This window comes from Phaenicophaeus curvirostris, chromosome 2 (genome assembly GCF_032191515.1).
Source record: "Phaenicophaeus curvirostris isolate KB17595 chromosome 2, BPBGC_Pcur_1.0, whole genome shotgun sequence".
NCBI classification, from domain to species: Eukaryota; Metazoa; Chordata; class Aves; order Cuculiformes; family Cuculidae; genus Phaenicophaeus; species Phaenicophaeus curvirostris.
In genome coordinates, this window is record NC_091393.1 from 121,432,105 (window position 1) to 121,453,880 (window position 21,776).

At 38.1% G+C, this 21,776-nt stretch overlaps 1 protein-coding gene across 2 annotated transcripts in view; it reads right to left on the minus strand.

Annotated features, from left to right (window-relative positions):
• The window catches only part of LDAH (lipid droplet associated hydrolase), a 102,283-nt gene that overhangs the window by 54,233 nt on the left and 26,274 nt on the right, over positions 1-21,776 (minus strand). For both annotated transcript variants that reach the window (XM_069850721.1, XM_069850722.1), the window contains exon 4: positions 8,099-8,268. In XM_069850721.1, coding sequence (XP_069706822.1) covers positions 8,099-8,268 — 170 coding nt within the window. The remainder of the gene's footprint in view (positions 1-8,098; positions 8,269-21,776) is intronic.

The following is a 21,776-nucleotide window of genomic DNA, read 5'->3' on the forward strand; positions in this document are numbered from 1 at the left end:
AAAGGGTGTTGAGCTCTTTTGAAAACCTGAGCTATAAATCCTAATTGTTTTTGAAATTCACTTCTCGTTATATGTTTATGATTCCCTCATTTTTATAGAATCATTTAATTTAGTTATTACAATATGAATCCAAATTTTTGGAGATCCAAAATAACAGGATTTTATGAACAAATTCATAAAAAGCCACAGTACTTAATAAATCCTGTTATTCTGCCATTTACGATTCTAGCCATCCTTTTATTTTTAGTTCTTCATTTCCTCTTCATTTTCATGTTTTACTTTGGATTCTTGATGAATGATCACAGATTCTGGTTTTCAGTTTATTTTTCTTCCTTTTCTCTTTGTACATTTGGCTACTTTAACATCTGTTAACTTCCTAGAAAAAATAATTTTTATAGGTTTATTTGAATTCTGACCACATACATCTGAAAAGAAATTGGATGTTTCATTAGTAGCGAAATAAACACAACACTTTTAAAAAACTGAAGTCTCTTGAAATCAAAATTATTGTTCTCACATTTCCTACTTTCAATCATCAGACCAAAATCTCGATTTTCATATGGTTTCTATATTCAACTGAGCAGCAAACCAAACATGTCAAAGAAGGTGACAAAACTTGAAGTTTCAGTGAACATTACGAAAAAATATGATTTTCCTGAAAAAGTCTTGGGAATTCATTTTCCCACTTCTTCCTCAGGCTTTCTTATAACTGGCGTAATTGATAGTTTATACACTTTGGCTTTTAAGCCAATTTTTCATCACAGAAATTATATTCTTAATGTGGAGAAGGATGCATGCCACCCCCCTGGAGAAAGCAAAAAAACCTCAAAATATTTGCCCTCAGGCATTTTTAACTCTGAGAATATCACCTTCAACAGTTTATTTCTCATGACATTTTAACTTTCCTAAAATTTTTTGTATCCTTGAGATATTTCACATTCTTTTGTCCTCTAAATTATGAGGTGGGTTGTTTGTGAAGGAAAGAGTAATGTCAGGCAGATCTATGCAGCACGTGGAGCGGAGTCTGCTCCCGTTCACAAAGCTGGCATCCAGTGAGGGTTATACAAAAAAATCCCATCTGCCTGTTGACTGCTGCATTTTCTTACATTTTACATTTTAAAGCTTTTTTTTGGTGTGGGGAGGTAGAAAAGAATATAACTTGGACTGTTAGGATTAGAAGGTCTGTCATCAAGCCAGCAAAAACAACTGGCACTAGTGGTCTCTTGGGTGAACTGACACTCTCAACCCTGCTACAACCAGCCTTCCACTGATGGTATTTTGAAGTTTCGATGAGCTTTTAAATTCAGCCTGGTGGCCTTTTATGAGTGATTCAGTCAAAAGTCAGCATTACTCTAACAAATCTTTGTTTACCATGAACTCACCCATTATTGCTCTTTGCTTTGCAACCCCCCACACCAAGGAGAATCATAGAATCAAAGAATCACAGAATTGTTTGGGTTGGAAGAGACCTTAAAGATCATCTAGTTCCAACCCCCCTTGCCATGGACAGGGACATTAGACCAAGCTGCCCAAGGCCCATCCAACCTGGCCATGAACCCCTCCAGGGATGGGGCAGCCACAGCTTCCCCAGGCAACGTGTGCCAGTGCCTCACCACTCTCATCATGAAGAAATTCCTCCTTACATCCAGTCTAAATGTGCCCCTCTCTGGTTTATAGCCATTAACAGAGAAGGTTTTACATTTGTCTTAGGTTTTCGTATCAAGGTTGTTTTCATTTTTTTCCTTTCTTTAAAAAAAACCTCTCAAAAACCTTTGTAGAAACTTCCCCCATTTTTCAAAGGTATGGTATCTTATTTATTTTATTTGGTCATGTCCAATAAAACATCTGCTTTACTTCTCACTTTTACCAAATAAGACAGTTGAACAATGTTTCCATATGCCCAAAATTTGCACCAGTTGCTTTACTGGCTACTCCGCTACATTTACTGATATTGCCCGAGGCGTCACTGAGAGAACATGCTCATCAGAGTTCTGTCATCTGTTGCAAGGTGGATTATACAGACCCTACAATGTATATGCTGTCAACTAAAGCAAATTTTAATCTAATTGCTGGCTCAGACCACCTGTCCATTGTGTATCTGCTCCCAAAGACTTGTTATCTATCTATCTATCTATCTATCTATCTATCTATCTATCTATCTATCTATCTATCTATCTAACAATAACTGATAGAGAGAAGTGCCAAAAATATACATAATATAGAAACAGTCGTATTCAGTAACCAACTTAAAACATCCATAAAGTTAACACATGCATCACCGTCAGCAGCTGAATTTAAGACTCATGATTAAATCTGTGCAAAACTATGGTAGTCTTTGTTATTTTGCTCCGTCAACACTTAAAGAGGGAGGAAGGTGGGTGTATACCAGCCCAATGCTGTTTGCTTGGTTTTTTAATATGCAGCTCATTTTTCCAGACAGATGAACTGAAGAAGAAGAAAAATACATCAGCCTCAGTTTAGTTTTAGATCATGACCTAGAAATTCACAGCTACCTTCACAAGACAGGTGTTTATTTGAATTGTGTACCAAATCCCTTGTAAGGTCTGCTAAGTATAGCCAACTATTTTTTTTCCTGCATAATAATATTGCAAATATTGTCATTAGGCTTGTGTTACTTTAAGTCTTTTACCCATTTAATTTTTATGGGGATTTTTTGCATTTTATCATTTAGGCCTGCAAGTAATATGAAATTAATATTAAAAAAAACCCATTTCTACATTCTGTTTCTCCAGATCATGACCCCTACTGCCAGGCATTACTACATATCCATATTCCACACATCACTGCAATCCATTAAGGAACCAAAAGCAAACAGTTCTCAGCAAGGACAAATCAAACCAAGGCTGCACAAATCAAAGGCATTTATTTATGATTGCACTGTGCTATTGGTTACACTGCACCCTGGCACACAGGTCTACAAAGTATAATCCTCTACATGAGAGATGACATCACCTCTCTTCAGAAATCTTCCAGCTATTTTTTTACTCTAGGCAGTTTCATTGTCCTCTTCAAAAGATGTGAGATGAGCTTAGTTCTATAAGAGAGCATGTAAAGCAGCAAAAAGTTATTTGTTCACTATCTATTTCTGTCTTTGGGAAACTGTATTTCAAAAAGAGGATTATTTCTGTCAGTAACTTAGAGAATTGATGCTGACCAATAGATTTGATAAATTAAAGCCAGTGTAAGGAATATCTAAACACAGAAATACTCCTGAATAACTCCAAGTGTGAACTCTAGTGCCCAGAATGAACCTAGAATACATTCAAAACCATTATATTAAGCTATTTTTTAAAAAAAATTAAGCTCTATCAGAAAAAGACACTTGGTTTAGCATTAAAATGTTTTACACAACTTATTCAGGAATAGCTAATTTGGTTTAAATTACATATTCTGCAAAACAGTATGTATGGATAGCTGTTCACATATTGTTAAGAGAAATTTTTTCCATTTCTTCTGTAAGCAAATATTCATTGCATTTCACATTGCATACAAAGACACACTGCAATGCAAAATAGTTATTGCCACCTTTCACTGTTTGAATAAAGCTTCTTTTCATAGAATCATAGAATAACCAGGTTGGAAGAGACCCACCAGATCATCGAGTCCAACCATTCCTATCAAACACTAAACCATGCCCCTTAGCACCTTTTGAAGCAAACTACTTCTATACACACAGGTAATCTCTCCTACACTCTGAAAACCAACACCCTTCTAGCCAAGGGATGGCAAAGGAGCTTTTCTGAAATTTCAAATCCCAATCAAATCCCATTGTGAGAAGGGTCATGTCCAGAGACATCTTCTCCCGCTAAGATGTGTTGCAAAGGGCTGCAGGTAAAGAGGAAGAAGCAGATTTCTAGGCAATAGCGGGAAAAAAAAATAGCTAACAGACTTGTGACATCTGTCATTCTGTTGTGTACCTGTAGGCCATCAAGCAAGCTGTTCACAACAGATGGAGCATGGCCTTTGGTTCAAATATGAAACCACAAAACGAGGACTACATATGTCGTGCTAAAGGTGTGTGTCATTTAGGGGAGCACCAAGGGTAATAAAGATCCCATTACTAAGAATGCAACAATTTTGAATGACAGCAAACTAATCTGTTACCAGTTAAATTTATAAAAGAATGATAAAATATATACCTAGCTTTTTTTAAAATCATAAGTAACAGCAATAATAATTTATACATGAAAGCTCTTTCAATTTTTTAACTAAATATTTTGAAAAATTTAAAAAAGGAGAAAGAAATAAAGCTACCATGCATGTGTAGGATCATCATCTAAAACAATTACATTCAAAAAGTTCCATAAAAATGCTTCTCCTTGAGGTCATCCAATCCCCGTGAGCATCAATAATACTAATTATAGGTAAGAGAAAAAGTTTTATATGGATTAGAAACTGACTAAACAGACAGAAACCAACAGCAGGGATACACAACCAATATCACTAACTCAAAATGTTAACAAAAAATGCCTGGTACCTCCTGAAAGGCATGTTTAATTTATTTATAAAAGGGAGTAAATAACATCAACATTATATTCATCATAAAATAATTCAGAATAGACAGCAATGAAGAAACATTTATTTCACTTAAGAAAGCTTGTTCAGAGGACAGCCTCTTGATGGGTGAAAATCAGTACCAACTTAAAAAGAATAAGACATGCTGCAGAAACCTTCTAAGCTACATACTTTACCAGGACCTCAGCAAGTGAAAGACCTGAATGCAATTCGTATACAGACAAGAGAAAACCATGAAAATATGGTTATGCTACTGTATAAATTTGTGGAATCATTAAATGTGAACCATTATTCTGTTACACTCATCAGATTACTCAAAAAAAAATACAGACCAGAAGGCTGCTGTCTGGAAGAGAACATGGTGAAGGAAAGACAGGGCAGATGAACATGAGCACAGAAATTGTGTCAGGATTCCCAAAGTATGAACTATTTTTATACACAACTATCCCAACTTATGTTTTGTTAGCTATTATTTATTAAATCAACCAAATTCTACTCATATTCAATATTCTTTGGTATCACTGAGACATAGTAGTAATGCACGGGTTTGAATCATATATTCCAGTATTTGCTTAAATTGATAATATAAAGAGGTTTTAAACTCTTACTCCTCAATGAGCTTTACAGGAACAGCAATGTCTACACCATTTGACAGTTGCACTCATTGATAAGTTTTAATTTATTACCACAAAAGTGCCGGCTTTTCAAAAGCATCATTGCAAATGAAAGACTAATGCTGTAACAGATTGAATTTCATTGGCAAGGAAATGTGTCAATCTTTTAAAAAAAATAATTATCAGAGCGTTTCAGGAAACACTCAGTAGTGTTGCCACCAAAGCACAACAATCTCCTCCAAATAAGGATTTGTATTTTAGAAGAACATGCCGGCAGGATGTAGCATATTTGTGAGTTAGGCTCAAGCTCCAACAACTGAGAAAATTAATTTGTCACTCAGTTTCATTTTTCAGTCCTGCTGGTTGAATGAAGAGTGAAGGAGATTAAGAGGTTAAGACTAAGTATCAAGTATGCTGTACGTTATTGCATTTTTCCATCTCCACAGAGTAAGGCTGATCAGCATTTTTTCCTTCCCAGTGTAAAAATTCTTTAGCAGTCTGACAAACATTGGATGCTTCGCTTCCTACGGAGAGATGAATCTTGTTAAGAATTGATGCTCACTACAACAACTGAGAAGTGTTCACAGTTACATGTCTACCAGTTAACGCAGCTGCCAGGAACTATTCCCCGGTCCTGTCATTGAGCAGGACAGCATGGGATGGTCTGTGTCCACACGGCTGAACTTCCCTCACCCCAAAGCAGGATGCCTGCATCCAAACTAACAACTGGGAATGGTTCTGGGTGTCTGCCAAGCCCAGAATGGATGTAACCTCTGTGGTCTTTTCTCTACTAGTCCAACTTAGTTGAAGGCATCAACCTAAGAATAAGTTTGTGCTAAGGAGTCTCCTGAAGAAAACGTGAAAAAAAAAGCCTCCCTGAGAGTCAACAGGAAAATAAAGATGAGGTCAAAAATTGGATTTATCCTGAGGTAAATTGGCAATTCCTGTTTCACTTCTCTTAATTAAATAAGAAAGCAGTATTTCATAGAAGTTTTAAGAAAAAAAAAATCAAAACACCATACCTCATTAACCAGCAGAGCACAAGGGCCCAAGAAATTAGCAGCATTCAAAACTGACAGCTGAAGAGCAACCAAGGAGATAAGCAGGTAGTGCTTTATCTTTTTATGCATGCTAGCTCAAGTTCATCAGGTTCCCTCATCATTGTACAAGAGAGGGACAACCTGGTCTATATTTGGTGAGATTACAGAAGAGCTTTAAATGAGGTAACAAAAGTAAAATCTGCTAAATGTACACTCCAAATATAAACTTTTACTGAATTATTTGAACAAGAAATACAACGCGTTAACCTCTAGCTCAGAAAAATAAACTGTAAGCAATCAAAGGCTCTTAAAGCAGAGAATTTAAGAACAATCCCCAAACTCATGCAATAAAAGAATATCATATAAGAACTACACAAAAATTAAATCAAATGATCTAGCTACTAAAATACACATATGTGCTCAAAATCTTGTGGGAATCAAATATTCCAATAAAAGTAAAGGGAGAGATGGAAACATGAGTTTCTTATTATCACACATCATATGTTATAAAACCCAACAGTCAACTTATTTTTGGCAAAGGGCCAAAGGTTGCACAACACTCTGGCTTACACAAATATTTTCTGTTGTTAAATGCATCTTAAATGTAGCTTGTCATATATTAACTTCATGCACACAGTGCACCACACAGTCTAAGAGTGTCCCAAAGATACCAACATTTCAAACCATTGACGAACAGCAAGCTGCCAGCATCCAGTGAGCCAGGTGTAAAAAAATTACTCAACAATTCTTAGTATAATTGAAACCAGATAAAATCATTTCGGTAATAAAGACTGTACAGATGTTGACCACAGAAGAGTTGATATTTTTGGACAATTTACTGTATATGATATTTCTAGAACACTCCCTCTTGAAAAGATAAAACGGTAATAAAAGTTCTCTCAAAAAACAGTAATAAAAGTTCTCTTTAAAAAATGCTGTTGCTTATAGTCACAAAGTGAAATTTGCCTATGGAAATACATCAGGTTAACTGCATGTTTCACCTTTTTAGCTGCTGCTTCCTTTAAAAATAAAAAAAATTAGACATGCGGTGGAAATGGTTATGAAGAAGTGGAAGAACCTACTCATGCGTATAGGAAACGCAGACTTTGTGCTAACACTTGCACTTCCTTCCACTGAAGATTTTATAATATAAAAGAATAAGCAATGATTTTGCAAGAGTGAACTATTAATTCAGTATTTTTCATTCATCATCCGCTAGCAGAGTGAGTTACTGCCGAGCATTAATAGTCTGCTATTTCCAGGGTTGCAAGGACATGATCCTGCCTCAACATTCTCATTGTTTCAGAGTGACAAAGAAAAATATTCAGATACACAAGAACATGCAGTAAAATCTCCTACTCTCATCAAGTTGCACAAACCAAGACCGAGTAGCAGAAGCAATGATATATGCACATGTAATATTAGAAACAACGCCCTTCACAGCAGTACTCATCACAATTTATATTACTATTCTTTTCCATACATTTTGCCATGTATAGTCAGCCATCTGCTTGCCTCGAGATAAGACGCCACTATTAAAATCATAACCAGTCTTAATTCTTGGTATAGTAACATAATATAATCATCAAGTATCTAGTGATCTATTTATAAATTAATTAAAGGTGAGAAGATGGCAAGAAAAATCTTATATATATTTATGACCATCATTAATTACTTATATTACAAGGTCATGTAAAGGACCAAATTCAGAGTTGGAGCTTTATTTTACATGAAACTACTTTATTACACGTATTAGAATTGGTCATTAATATTTTTATTTCACTTCAATTGAAAGTTTGTTTATATAAGAATACAGCTTCCACAGGAAATACATGCCAATAGTCACAGGCTAAGCAACGTGCACTGCTTTGCTAGTAATATAACTCCCATTTTATAAGGTAAATGTACCTGAAGTTCTGATGCCCGCTTCATCATCTCCAGTGTGATGTAGCAACCAATAGAATGAGCAATCAGCACCAGCTTTATATCTTTTGACACATTCTTCTTGAGGAAGTTCAGCTTATGCTCTACTTGTCCGTTAAGTCCAAAAACATCCTCTAGCTCCTTAATATCTGTGTCTGAAACATAGAAGAAAAAAGTCCTTTGTTGTAGTGATAGAAATTTCAAGTATCTCTTTTTTTTGGTTTTTTTTCCTTCCACTTCTTTGGACAACTCTGAAATAAACAAACTTAGTAATTAAAAAATACCACCAAACTTAAAAATTTAATTTTAACTTACCACTGATAAATACAGACTGATAAATCATATGTACAGGATGTGAAGCCTATGTGTAGCTGGGGAATCAAGGAAGGCTATGGAAACACGTAACGCTTCATGGCACCTCATCTAGCACTGTGATCACCTTCATTCAGAACTGCACCAAACTCGAGGCATTGGACCAGCTTAAATCAATTCAACTTTACATTGAGGGAGTAGGACCAACAAAAAAAGTTCTTCAGTTAAATAAATCTTTCTACTAAAAATCCTAATGGTCATATCCCAGCCAAATTTACAGCAGTTTGCTTTAAATGAAAAAGGGTTTTACTAAAACACACTCAAGGAATGCAAAATTAGATGAGAAGTAATACTTTGCCTATTAGGCTTTCTACATGTAATAAAGAACAAAAAGCTTGTTCTGTTTTGTGAAACCCTAAATAAAAGCCTAAAGTCAAAACACTGTTTTTAAACTAAGTTTCTATTTTAAGAAAAAGCTGCCTTTCCTACTTTTTACTTATTTACAAGTGGCTTAACCTCATACAGAAGTAGGCTGTCTACATCACAAGTCTAAGTAAGGGTATATATAACACATAAAATATAGAATACTAGATTTATCCCAGTTCACTAGATCAGCAACAAGTGAAAAAGTACGTTACGTTGAGTATACGTATGTTACCATGTGTTGGGTTGAGCAGGTCAATTTTCCCTTGCAAACATTTGCTATCATTTTCATACTGTTTTACTCAGGCATTACCATCTCCAGTGATTTATCAGCATGTCTTTTAACGTTTGACATTTCATTCACAGCTTTAGTTCTTGAAAATAAGTGATAATAAAAGATTCGGCTTATTTCCAGGTTAGAACAAGGGGAAAGGAGGTAAAGTAGGTGTATAAATCTTCTAGCGAACTTCTCAAGGTTCGCAAGACCCCAGAAACCAAGCAGTAAACAAAATTTTATTTGTATTGTTCAATTTCATGAGGTTAACAGCTGCTTTTCACTACATGAATTCAGAATCTGCTACAGGAGATGCTGAACATTGCTGCGATGCAATTAATAAACATAATAGCAAACACAGTCTAATTCAGTCTCAACATTTTCCAAATTTAGATAACTATGTTTAACAAACAGCAGTTAATTATTCAGTTATTTAAGACCTCAGATTTCTAATTTAATATTAAGTTACCTAATAAATAGGTCTGAGTCTTGTTTCAGCTGTTTAATAAAATTTTTCCTTTTCTCCTAGAGAAGCCACACTGGGGGATGAGTGTGGGGTCTGGCGATCCACATGCAAAACTCTTCTCATCACAGACTGACACTGCACTCTTGCCAGGTAAAGCTCAGCTACTACATAATCCTATATTGAAATACACATCCTGTTTTCCTTTTGGAAAAATACAAAATTGCCCGTGTCTTGTGTCAGTTCATGTTTCCCCAACAAAAATGCTGCGCTTCTCATAGTCCAAAATACGCGAGAGCTGGGCTGCGTCACAGGTTTGGAAGATTTATTTATTTATTTTACAGAATAAAATCACCCAGGGATTATCCAAAACCAACATGAATTTCTTGGGTGGAGAAGCTGAAATGAGTTCTTTATATAAGCAAACAGACTTGCAGAAACGCACTGGCAGTCAGCTCTCCGATGGCTCTACATCAGAGAAGGGACCAGAGTTACTTCACCTCAGGTGTGGAATAAATGGCACGGCTGAAGTAGAGCTCATTTAAGCAGTTTTCAGATAGTAGAAATTATACAACTTGTACCTTATGCTGCAAACACCCCATCTGTGCCAAGGCATGTGATTTTAAGACTTTATTTAGCTGATGTTTATTAAAAGAAATACTGTATTTCTTTATTTTCTTTGGAAAAGCATTAATATTCTGATGTCCTTTCGGAAAAACAAATGCGCAATCGCATTAATGAATCTCTTTTTCTGACCTCTAATAAACTCACAGTCAGAAAACAATGATAGATTAAACTAAAGTGTTTGCTCTAAGATTAGTCGACAAGTTAATCTTGCTAGGAAAGAGGAATTTGGTTTTCAGGGAAATAACAGAGAGTTGTGTTTGTTTGTTTTTCTGCTGTGTATGGAAGGCAAATTCTTAGGCAGAAAAAAAAAAGCCTATAAGTTCTATGAGAAGGCTTTAGACTGGAGATTCAGAAAATATAACCTTGCATTAGAAAGCCTCCAAAAATCACAGACTCCTGTTTATTAGATGATTCAAAAAGATATTGGAGGCCAACGCTACCCTCAAATTTGTGCATATAATTTCTGCATGCCTTCGTACTTCCCTGATTTCACAAGGGAATGCTTGTGCGTCCAAACTCCCACCTACCCTGGACACATGTGCCAGAGCATTTAAGCTCAGTATATATGGACCCTTGCCCACTTGTCACTGAGTGACATTAAAGTCTGTCCCAGGATCCACTCATACACAAGGCCTCCAAGTTACTCATGAAGAAGTTGAATGGTTGGACTCGATGATCCGGTGGGTCTCTTCCAACCTGGTTATTCTATGATTCTAAGTAAGGAACTGTGTGAGAAGGGGACTTGTAACAGAATCATATAGAATCATAGAATCACTCAGTTGGAAAAGACCCACAGGGTCATCAAGTCCAACCATTCCCATCAAACACTAAACCATGTCCCTCAGCGCCTCATCCACCCGTGCCTTAAACACCTCCAGGGAAGGTGAATCAACCCCCTCCCTGGGCAGCCTCTGCCAGTGCCCAATGATCCTTTCCATGAAAAATTTTTTCCTAATGTCCAGCCTAAACCTCCCCTGGCGGAGCTTGAGGCCATTCCCTCTTGTTCTGTCCCCTGTCACTTGGGAGAAGAGCCCAGCTCCCTCCTCTCCACAAGCTCCTTTCAGGTAGTTGTAGAGAGCAATGAGGTCTCCCCTCAGCCTCCTCTTCTCCAGGCTAAACACCCCCAGCTCTCCCAGCCGCTCCTCATAAGGCCTGTTCTCCAGCCCCCTCACCAGCTTTGTTGCTCTTCTCTGGACTCGCTCCAGAGCCTCAACATCCTTCTTGTGGTGAGGGGCCCAGAACTGAACACAGGATTCGAGGAGCGGTCTCACCAGTGCCAAGTGCAGAGGGAGAAGAACCTCCCTGGACCTGCTGGTCACGCCGTTTCTGATCCAAGCCAAGATGCCATTGGCCTTCTTGGCCACCTGGGCCCCTGCTGGCTCATGGTCAGTCGCTGTCAACCAACACCCCCAGGTCCCTCTCCTCCAGGCAGCTTTCCAGCCAGACTTCTCCTAGTCTGTAGCTGCCCAGGGTTGTTGTGCCCGAAGTGCAGGACCCAGCACTTGGCCTTGTTAAACCTCTTCCCATTGGTCTCAGCCCAGCAGTCCAGGTTTGTAGGTGTAGTATGGGCATATATTTTAGAAAATACATCCCTTAAAGATACACTGCTTAAAACCTGAATGCTTCACTCAGTTTTTTATTTTATTATTGAACCTTGGATAATCTGTACTAGCAAGCGATAAAATCCCAAAGAAATGGGATGGAAACCAAGAATGTTCAATCAATACTGAAGAGCTTCTCCTGACTTCAGGAACCAGGTATTAAAGCACTGTGTTTTAGATTAACCCTTAGACCCTAATCTGTCGCTAGTACCCTCAGGAACTGTTCATGCAACTTTTCAGATAAACACACCACTCCTTAATGTTTATTGGAGTAATTGCTTTTTGTAAAGATATCCTCCACAAATATATTACCATTTGCTAAAGGTACTGAAGTGGTCATATGTATTATTTTCTTTATTTAAAAAACAACGAGCCTTTAATTTACAAATTAAGCTACTGATTTCCTTTGCTATCTGTGTACCTATTACTGGGACATGTGTTTAACACCTAATCTGTTTTTCGAAGGAAGCTGTATTATAATTGAATTAGTACAAGCATAGTCTGACAGAATGAGCTAATAAACATGACAAATACTAAAACCCAAATTTTTATTAAAAGCATACAGGAGCACACTGCACTTATTAAATTAGGCTATCTATAAGAGACTTCTTTTTATTTTGTATTCCCAGTCTTGCTTCCCTCTAGCTGATTAGAGTAATTATTACTAAGGTATGATGAGATAACCATGCAAACTTTGAAGCAGAATTTTGTTGGTTGACTCCAGTTTTGGCAAGGTAAACACCAATAAACAGTGTTTTACTATACAGTTCTACACTAATCCATGCCTCCAGAATTAATTTAAGATGCATAAAGCAAATGTACTAGGGGTGTTGTACATAACATAGATGGAAATGTTTCTATACTTGAATGACTGCATTTTACAGTCAGTAAGATTAATCGCTACAGAAAGTGCAATTTTATAAGAATTTAAAATATCATATTACTCAAAAAAAAAACAAGTAAGCCAAAGTAAAAATGTTTTGGTAGGGTAGAGGTTAAAGAACCATCACAGTATAGGAGCAGATCTAAATGTCCATTGTAAAGTGACCTAAAGGAACAAAAGCAAAGAGGTCTGAGCCTCTGGAAAGCTGATTGTTCACGTTATGTTTCTTGTTTTCTGGACACCCTGAAGCCAAGAGAAGGACTCTGTGAATTTCCTTCTGCACTTGCCCACACAAACAGTACTGGAAGGGACTTCCTTGCCCAGGCTGACTGCTACTCATTGTGATTTTTTTATTCTCATACGTTTTCACTTCCAGGCTACACCTTTGATGGGAGCACACTACTTAGGCTATTTAGAACTGCTTTTCAGTAAACCTCATTATTTGGAAGAAAAACACCTGTAACTCCATGCTCAGGTAGCTGAGTTGGTGGTAAAACTCCAATAAGGTCATTCCAACACACCAGCTAGTCCACTCAGCACACTATTTTACTTTGCAGAATAACAAGAAACTACAGACCACAAGAAAATAACGGTATGCTCTTTACCAGAGGGTAGGGTTTTATCTAGACTTCATCCATTATTGTCCCACTTTTGAAGTCATTTAATGTCTAGGTGTGCAAGTCCATGGTAAAAAAATAAATAATGTCAGTACTGGCAGCCCTTCAAAATCTTCCAGCAATTCTCTCCCCTTCCAGTAATCCCATAATGAATCAGCTGAACCACAGCTTACTAAGGACGAATAACTGAACATAGCCTGAAATAGTTAGGGCTATATACAAGCAAACAGGTATGAAACAAAATCAGTACCCTTCGCTGTAGCAGGAACCCCTGAACACGTCACCTTTCCTGGTCTGGTGAGGTCTCTGGGCTTTCCAGACTAACTCCATAGCAAAGACAAGCCACCACAGTGGTTGTCAACATAAAATCTTCCCATGCAAGGTGCTAAAGTGAAGCACACTTCTCCAGCATTGCAGGAAAATATAAGATAAAAAGAGGGATTAAGAAGAAAACAATGAAGTAAGCAGCCTTGCATTGGCAGAGACTTCATTAGCAATGTGAGGAAGCGGAGCTTATGTACTCCTCAACTACCTGAAAGGAGGCGGGTGGTGGTCTCTTCTCCCTAGTAACAAGCAATAGGATGAAAGAAAATAGCCTCAAGTTGTACCAGAGGAGGCTTAAACTGGATATTAGGAAAAAAATTCTCTACCAAAAGGAACAGGCTGCGCAGGGATCCTGTATCTCTGGAAGTATTTAAAAGCTGTGCAGATGTGGTGCTTTGGGGCATGGTTCAGTGGACTCGGCAGTATCAGGTTAATGAGTGGATTCAACGGCCATAAGGGTCTTCTCCAATCTAAATGATACTATGATTTTACTTGAAGATCTGGTAAGTGAGGAAAAGAAGTCAATAGCAAGACCTTCAAGAAAAAGTGGGCGCACAGATGTTTGTTTCTACCTGACAGGACTCCATATTCAGCCTGAACCTCTGGATGGGATCATTGTACCAATAATGTCTGTCCAAGCAACACAGAGAAAATCTTGTGAAAAGAGAAAAGGCTAGGTTGCAAAAATTGGTCTCAGCCTACCAAAACTCAACGGCACTCTTCGAAAAGTCTGTTTTCCTTGCTTTGCCTGACTAGCAGGTAGTACTTTTGCAAATGACTACCCTGTGAGCTTCCCCTAGGAATACGCTTTTCACATATGATAATAAGGATATGGAGCCATTGGAACAGGTCCAGAAGAGGCTACAAAGATGACGGGAGGGCTGGAGTGCCTCCCATACAAGGACAGGCTGAGAGAGTTGGGGTTGTTCAGCCTAGAGAAGAGAAGGCTCCAACAAGACCTTATAGCATCCTCCCAGTACCTGAAGGGGTTACAAGAAAGCCAGGGAGGGGCTGTTTACAAAGGCTTGTAGTGACTGAACGAGGGGGGAACGGGTATAAACTGGAGAGGGGCAGATTTATACTAGACATAAAGAAGAACTTTGTCACAATGAGAGTGGTGGGGCCCTGTCCCAGGTTGCCCAGGGAAGCTGTGGCTGCCCCATCCCTGGAGGTGTTCGAGGCCAGGTTGGATGGACCCTGATCTAGTGGGAGGTGTCCCTGCCCATGGCAGGGGGGCTGGAACTGGATGGGCTTTAAGGTCCCTTTCAACCCAAAATTGTATGATTCTATGATGATCCAAAGCAGTATTACTCAGTTTTGTGAAGGCAAATATGCTTTGTTGGTATTTGAATTGTCCTGCCCCGGCTGCCTGAGGCATGTGCGGTATGACTCTCTCCAGGAATAACGCACAGAGAGTACACTGTTCCTTAAGGTAATTCTTTACTGAAAACCACATTAGTATCAACACCTTTTCATGTTTGGCCAGAGCTAACATATTCCAGTTTAACACAGGGAAAATTCAGTCTTGAAACTGAGGCACAGAACTTTCATACGGAATGAGGCAACTAGAAGCAACTTCAGTAAAGAGCGAGCACACTTTAACAAAGACTTGCGATTGTGCAGTTTAACAATGGAAGAAAACCAAATCAGTTATGTTCTACACATCACCAAGACTCAGTAGATACAGCATAGGAGGTAAAGAAAGGAGAACGGCAATTGTGTGAGCATTGAAGGGAACAAAACTGGATAAATATCACTTCATAGGAACTGATTCAGTCAGTCTATGATAGATGAGGTGCTGCGCCACAGCAGGCAAGTCTTAGCAGTCACACCTATTGAAAAGAGCACTTCAAAACTTTAGGAAGGTTAAACAGGTACAAACAGAGAAAGAGAGACTGAGAGCAAACAAGGGAGAGCTGAAGTTCTGAGCAAAGGAAGAGAGCTGGCCAAGGAAGACAACCCATGTTATTCCACAGACAGGGAATAAAAATAATTATTTTAGAAGTGGGAGAAAATGACACACCATGGCATTAAGAGGAGGAAAGGGGAAAAAAATAAGGAGCTGGGAGTATACCTGGAGGGGCAGTTGTACAGTAGCATAAGCCGCAATACAGAATTTGTACTTCACAGTGATCACAAAGGTCAACATGCAACGTTCTCTCAAGTGCTTGACAATTCGCTGAATCCAAGCTAAAATATGTAATTTGTTAGGCCAATCCCAATTACTCTCAAAAATCCATCCCAAAATTTTATTTAGCACTGTGATATAAACAAAAACTTAAACATTCAAATAAGTAGGAGTCTTCAAAATAATACTAAAATAACACTGCTGCATTTCTTACATCGCTAGCTACTATAAAAGCATTAGGATGGCTTTCATTATAACTTAGTCCTTTTTCTTTATTCTTGTGTGCGTACATCTTGGATGATACCATTTTAATAGCAGGATAAAGGAAAGTTTTCATTTCTTCATGGAAATGTTAGTATGTAGAGAAGAGAATTGGATAAACAGCATATGTAAAAGCCTTAATTTGTTAAAATCCACAGCAAAACTGAGCAAACAGAATTTCACCTTGTACTTTATTTAAACATAGCAGGTTTCTTTATTAGCTGCTGATGCTTTAAATCTGCATATGCTATATAGTGCAATTTTTATATCTTTAGGGATGAAACACATTTTTATCAAACTGACCACTTGAAATTATGATTTATATCTTCTCTTCTCCAGTGTTCTATTACACTATTTAAAAATAAATTGGCAGATTTATTCCCTCTAACCAAGATAGCAGTTTCCTGTTTAACCTTCCAGAAGAAAATGCTGAAGGTTTCATTCTCAATCACCCAGCTGAACTGTCCTGCATAAGACCACGGCAACATGCCAAAGATACTGTGCTGGCTTTATTTGTATTGGAGTTTTGAATTATAGCTGAAATAAAGACTTAAGTGCCACTGCAACAAAGCTGATGTGTCATTATAGATGATTTTCTTGGTCTTCATTTTTACACCGATGAGATGTGCTATATTGAAAGCAAACCAACCCACCTGGGACCCCCAAGCAGTACTAGAGTACCAGTTGGGCAAAGGCTGACTTTTCCAATTCATTTACATCAGCAGACATCAAAGCCATAGCTCATTACAAACTCTTTGAAACTCCCTATGGCTGTACAGCATAATGTATATAAAAAGACAGCAAGTGAATTTGACCTGCACTCTACACATAAACAGATCCAACTATGGCCATGTAGAACTGAGTATATACTAAACTGCATTCTGAAATTCTGAAAATGGTCTCTTCACAACTAATTGCAAGATAAAATTTCTTCCTCCAAATCATGTTACCACTAGCACAGGGATCAGTGGAGTCTCTGACGGCAAAGACTAAAACGGTAACGTGTTTGAAACCGTGTTTTTTTCTGAAAAAAATAATACTACAATGGCAATCCCAGGTTGGATGGAGCCTTGGGCAGCCTGGTCCAGTGGAAGGTGTCCCTGCCTATTGCAGGGGAGTTGGAACAGGATGATCTTTAAGGTCCCTTCCAACCCACACTATTCTATGATTCTATGAATAGTCCCATGCAGTTTCAAAAGGAGGAAAGTAGAAACACTTCTTCATCCAGCAAGCAGCACGAAACCTCCTTATTAAAACTGAATCCACAGTACTGTACTGTTTTGTCCTTTATAATTTCTCAAAGCACACAGCAATTACTGAGATCTGGCTGAGAGATGTAAGTAGATGCACTAGATGTAAGAATAATTCATGAATTAATCTGATTATCTAAGAATGAAGGCATTTGCAGGTACTTCTTCCTGCACAGTCTGCCATAGTTTGCTGCATTTCCCTGAAACACCCACATTGCTCCCTAAAGAAAGGAAATCTCCTAAAATCAAAGCAAACAAAAAGACTCCGTGTTCCAAACCTCATTATTTTTAGAGTCTGGAATTTGGTTGCACACTGCTGATGGTTCCTTGGTCTTACAACTGTACATCACTGTGAATTAAAATTAAACTGCCATTAAGCACTGGATTGATCCCATCAAGATCTGCACCATTTATTGCAAGCTTTGTGGGTATCAAAATTAAATCAAAGGCCTGTATCACAGAATACAAATTCTTTACTAATAAATGTAAGTATTGATCTGCTTTCTTCCTACAGCTAACCTATGTAGTGAATAAATTTTTTGACTCAACTACCAAAACAAACCCAGACCTCTTACACCTTCAGACAGAAGGGGTTATTCGCTGCTATGGAATAGTTGGTTTTCATTCTGTTAGCAGATGCAAACATATCTCTCAAGCTGACTCAGATTTAAAGATTCCTAAGCATTCTCTTTGGGGAAAATTATCTGAATCATTTCTGAATCACTGCTTATTAAATTATTTCACTTTTTTACTTTCCCTACAACAGAGTGGTAAACATTTAAATGACTTACTCTCAAACATGACAGCACTGATCATCTCAGTGAACTGACATGCCTTCTAAAATCAAGACACAAAGGTATAAATGTTACCTTTTCATAGGGTTCACACTCTTGAATGCTTTCGTTCCCCCAACTAACAGCCATCTGCATCTAATTAGATGTGATGGTATCAGCTGGAGAACATACCTATGTCATGGGGTGAAAGGCGGAAAATGATCCATAAACAATCTCAAAACCTACATCCAAACTTTCTCGGAATGCAGTGAAGACATTATTCTCTCCAGTGGCTGAATGTAAATTTTTTAACAAACGTCTTGTTTTCTGGATAAGGATCCAGAAGGCCATATCATGTTACTGAAGTTGTTATTTTAAAACACATCTTTAAAACCAGAATTATATTAACCTTATTTGAAGATACGGGTGAAAAATTCTGGGTCATTTAACAGTGGAATTAGTTGAATAAAGTACTAGAGTAGATTAGAAAGCTATTCGTGGATATTTCTACTAATATGCCTACAGATATTATGTTGATGGACTCAATGGAAAATCTTGAAAGTGAAAATTGAGAACCTATTTTTCATACAGCTATAACAAAAGTAAAGACAAAGTCATCTTCTTAGTAACATCAGCAATAATTTGTCACTACTCTATAAAAGTCAATGGAACACAGAGCTATGCATTAAATGGTACCAGAATCAGCTAGCAGTTTTTAAGTGATCATTACAAATAAATACATGGCTGTTAAGGTATGATGCTACGAGCAGTTAAAATTGTTATCGTTTTGGTTGGCCAGAAAAGAAAACAATAGAGCAACTTCGAAATACTTCACATATGGCCAAATTTTATTTTCTTAGTTTTGACTTTGAATGGAACAAGATTTTTAAACACATGCTTAAAATTATGCAGAACTGATAAAGTCAAAGCCAAATGCCAAGATTTCACCCAAAGGATCTATTTGCATAATTATGGGCATGATTATGGGACCTCTATGAATAATTAAGTGAATGTGGCTCAAAGGAAAGAAGTAAAAGGAGTACTGCAGCATCCCTAGGGCTGCTTACTTTTCACACATTTAGATTTAAAAAATTTCAGCAGGTTCATGACATGGAACAATCATTTGTTTCCATAAAACAGACACCCTGTACCAAAACCATACAGTGAAAGGCAGATCTTACCAGGCAAAGACAAACCCCTCAACATTGAAACCCCTCAACGTAATAACTTTAACATACACACTCACACACACTTCCTTCCTTAAGCTGCCTTCTCCAAAGAGAACGAAGGAATAAGGTTTCTGGGCAGCAGCAACTGCTGTATCAGGAGGGGCAGCAGGACTGCCCGCACTGAGGTTACACTCCTGTCCTGTCCTGTCATGTCCTGTGAAAACAACCAGTTCCTCTGTTCGCACCCTGATGTGGGATCCCTCACTGTTGACAATACCACGGGAAGGGTCCAATGTGATTAATCAGTGCTGAGGCCAGCTTTGTAGACAGTAAAATTCTCCTATCTATACATTAAAGAAATGACATTTCGCTATGAAACACTTAGTTACGAAATTAGCTTAAATCTACCTGGATGGCATATTTACCACTTGGTTCTTTGTAAGGTACCTACAATGTGGTACCATTGGACTGTGAGACACCTTGCCATACGAGTCTGCGTTAAAATTAAGTAGTTCTCTGTTTTCTCAGACATAAACATGACTACAGAGTTCTCCAGTTCTATAATATTTAAGCATAACTGGCTAAACCTGTAAAGAAGTTGTATTAAAGATAATCCATCCTCAAATGACTCTCAGGTATTTTTCGCTTATATGCTTAGGAGTCAGAAAATATTCTTGAACTATAAATTAATGTGAATTACATGTGTGTAATATGAATGAAGTGTCTACATACATAGGCTTAAAGTCTGCATGCGAGAAGCCAGCTCAGCTGCCTTTCTGCTGCTTTTCTCCTTTAATTGTATAATACAAGACATAAATGCCCTTTAAACACGGCTGCCACTGTGTACCTGAATGTGGCAAGATATCAAACAGCAGTAGTAATGGCAGATATCTAACCGAACAATGCTGAAGCCTTGATAAGGATTCACTGACAAAAAACCTTCTAAGCACTAGAGACACAAATTCTGAGATGCTTTTGTACTGACCGAACAGATTGCCAGTAACTCAGGTTCACCTGATTCAGCAGTGCAGGTATTCTCCAACATCAGCAATCATTAAAAACATCCATACTAATTATATGAGAGTCACAAGCTGGCTAAAATTAACAAATGCATAGTGACTCCCTGTGCCTTTGGGGTTATTCATAACAACAAGAACAAGGGCTGTTAGCTCAGGACAAGTCTCTATTTTTAGGAGCTCAGTTCTTGGAACATCTAACTTTCCTGATCTCCTCCTCTCCTGTTTGTAGCAGTGCAGACCACAATCCCTCTCCCTGACATCACCACACATTTATGGTAGCATAACATCTCTTAAGGCCACCACAGCAAATGGTTACACAAAAGAAGTGTTATTGGAAAAGTATTCTTAGCTACCACTAATTCTGCTCAACAAGTGGAAAGTGGTGAGAGAGCCAACTCCATATGATCAGTCAGCTCTTCTCAGACCACAAGCAAGTGTCCTGGGAACCACCAGTGGCCCACAGACCACATTTTGGGCATCACTGGCTTAAATAACTCACAACCCTCTTATAGCACACCATGCTCCTTGTCTTGCCCAGGCTATTTTAGGTTTTTTTCCTACCAGCACAGCATAGCGTGATGGTAGAAACTTACAGCTTACAACTGCTAATCACGCCCACACTTATATCTGTCATTTAGAGGGCAACTATCTACCAGTCAACAAGATGATTGACTTGCTGAACTGCTGGGCACATTTGAAACCTCTCCATTTCAACTAGCTCAGCCATTGCAAGCCACTAAACACATCTCTCACCATCAAAGGCTCTTTTCACTAACTGTACACTTACAGAGGAGATCGCAAGGCAGGTTATCAGATCTACAAATGTTCTCTGGAATAAACTCAGCTCCATTTAGTTGCCAAACTTCTACCTGTATCCCTAACCCAGAGATTTCCCATCTGTCAGGAGACAGTGCTAGCAGTTGGTTGTCTGGCACTTGAACATGATGACTGGAAAGAGCTTTACCAAAGAAATACAAGTTTCATGTTTCAGCTTCAAACTTGAGATTAAACGAACCAATAAAAAGGCTTAAAAGGTTAGTGAGGGAAGTGATGCCGAACATATAAACCAGCTTCTTCAAAATGTTCAGGTTGCTTCATTGCTCTGAACCTTTTGGTCCTAAGGAATCATATTGATTTACTGCTATGTCACTGTAGCCTGACCAAGTCCAGAGGTCTTCTGATACTAAGCAGCTTTCAGGACAGAATTTGCTACTGGCTCCCATCTCACAGTGCTGCACATTGACAATATTCACTTAGAGCTTGCTGCCATGTCTTGTCGGTGATCCGCAGTCAGAATGCTTTTAACAGCTAAAGAAGCAACCTCTACCTCGTAAGTGCCCCACGCTCCATTCTCAGATTTACTTGCTTTCTGGAAATCTGTTAGTCTAGTTCAACTGGTTTTAAATGCAGAGGTAATTAAGTCTTTTCTCAAGTACCCAATCTCTGAATTGGACATTTCATTAAAAAAACCCCACTTTTCTAATCTACTCAACATAAACACATTCTAAATCTTCTCTATAATGTCTCTCTAAAGACTGC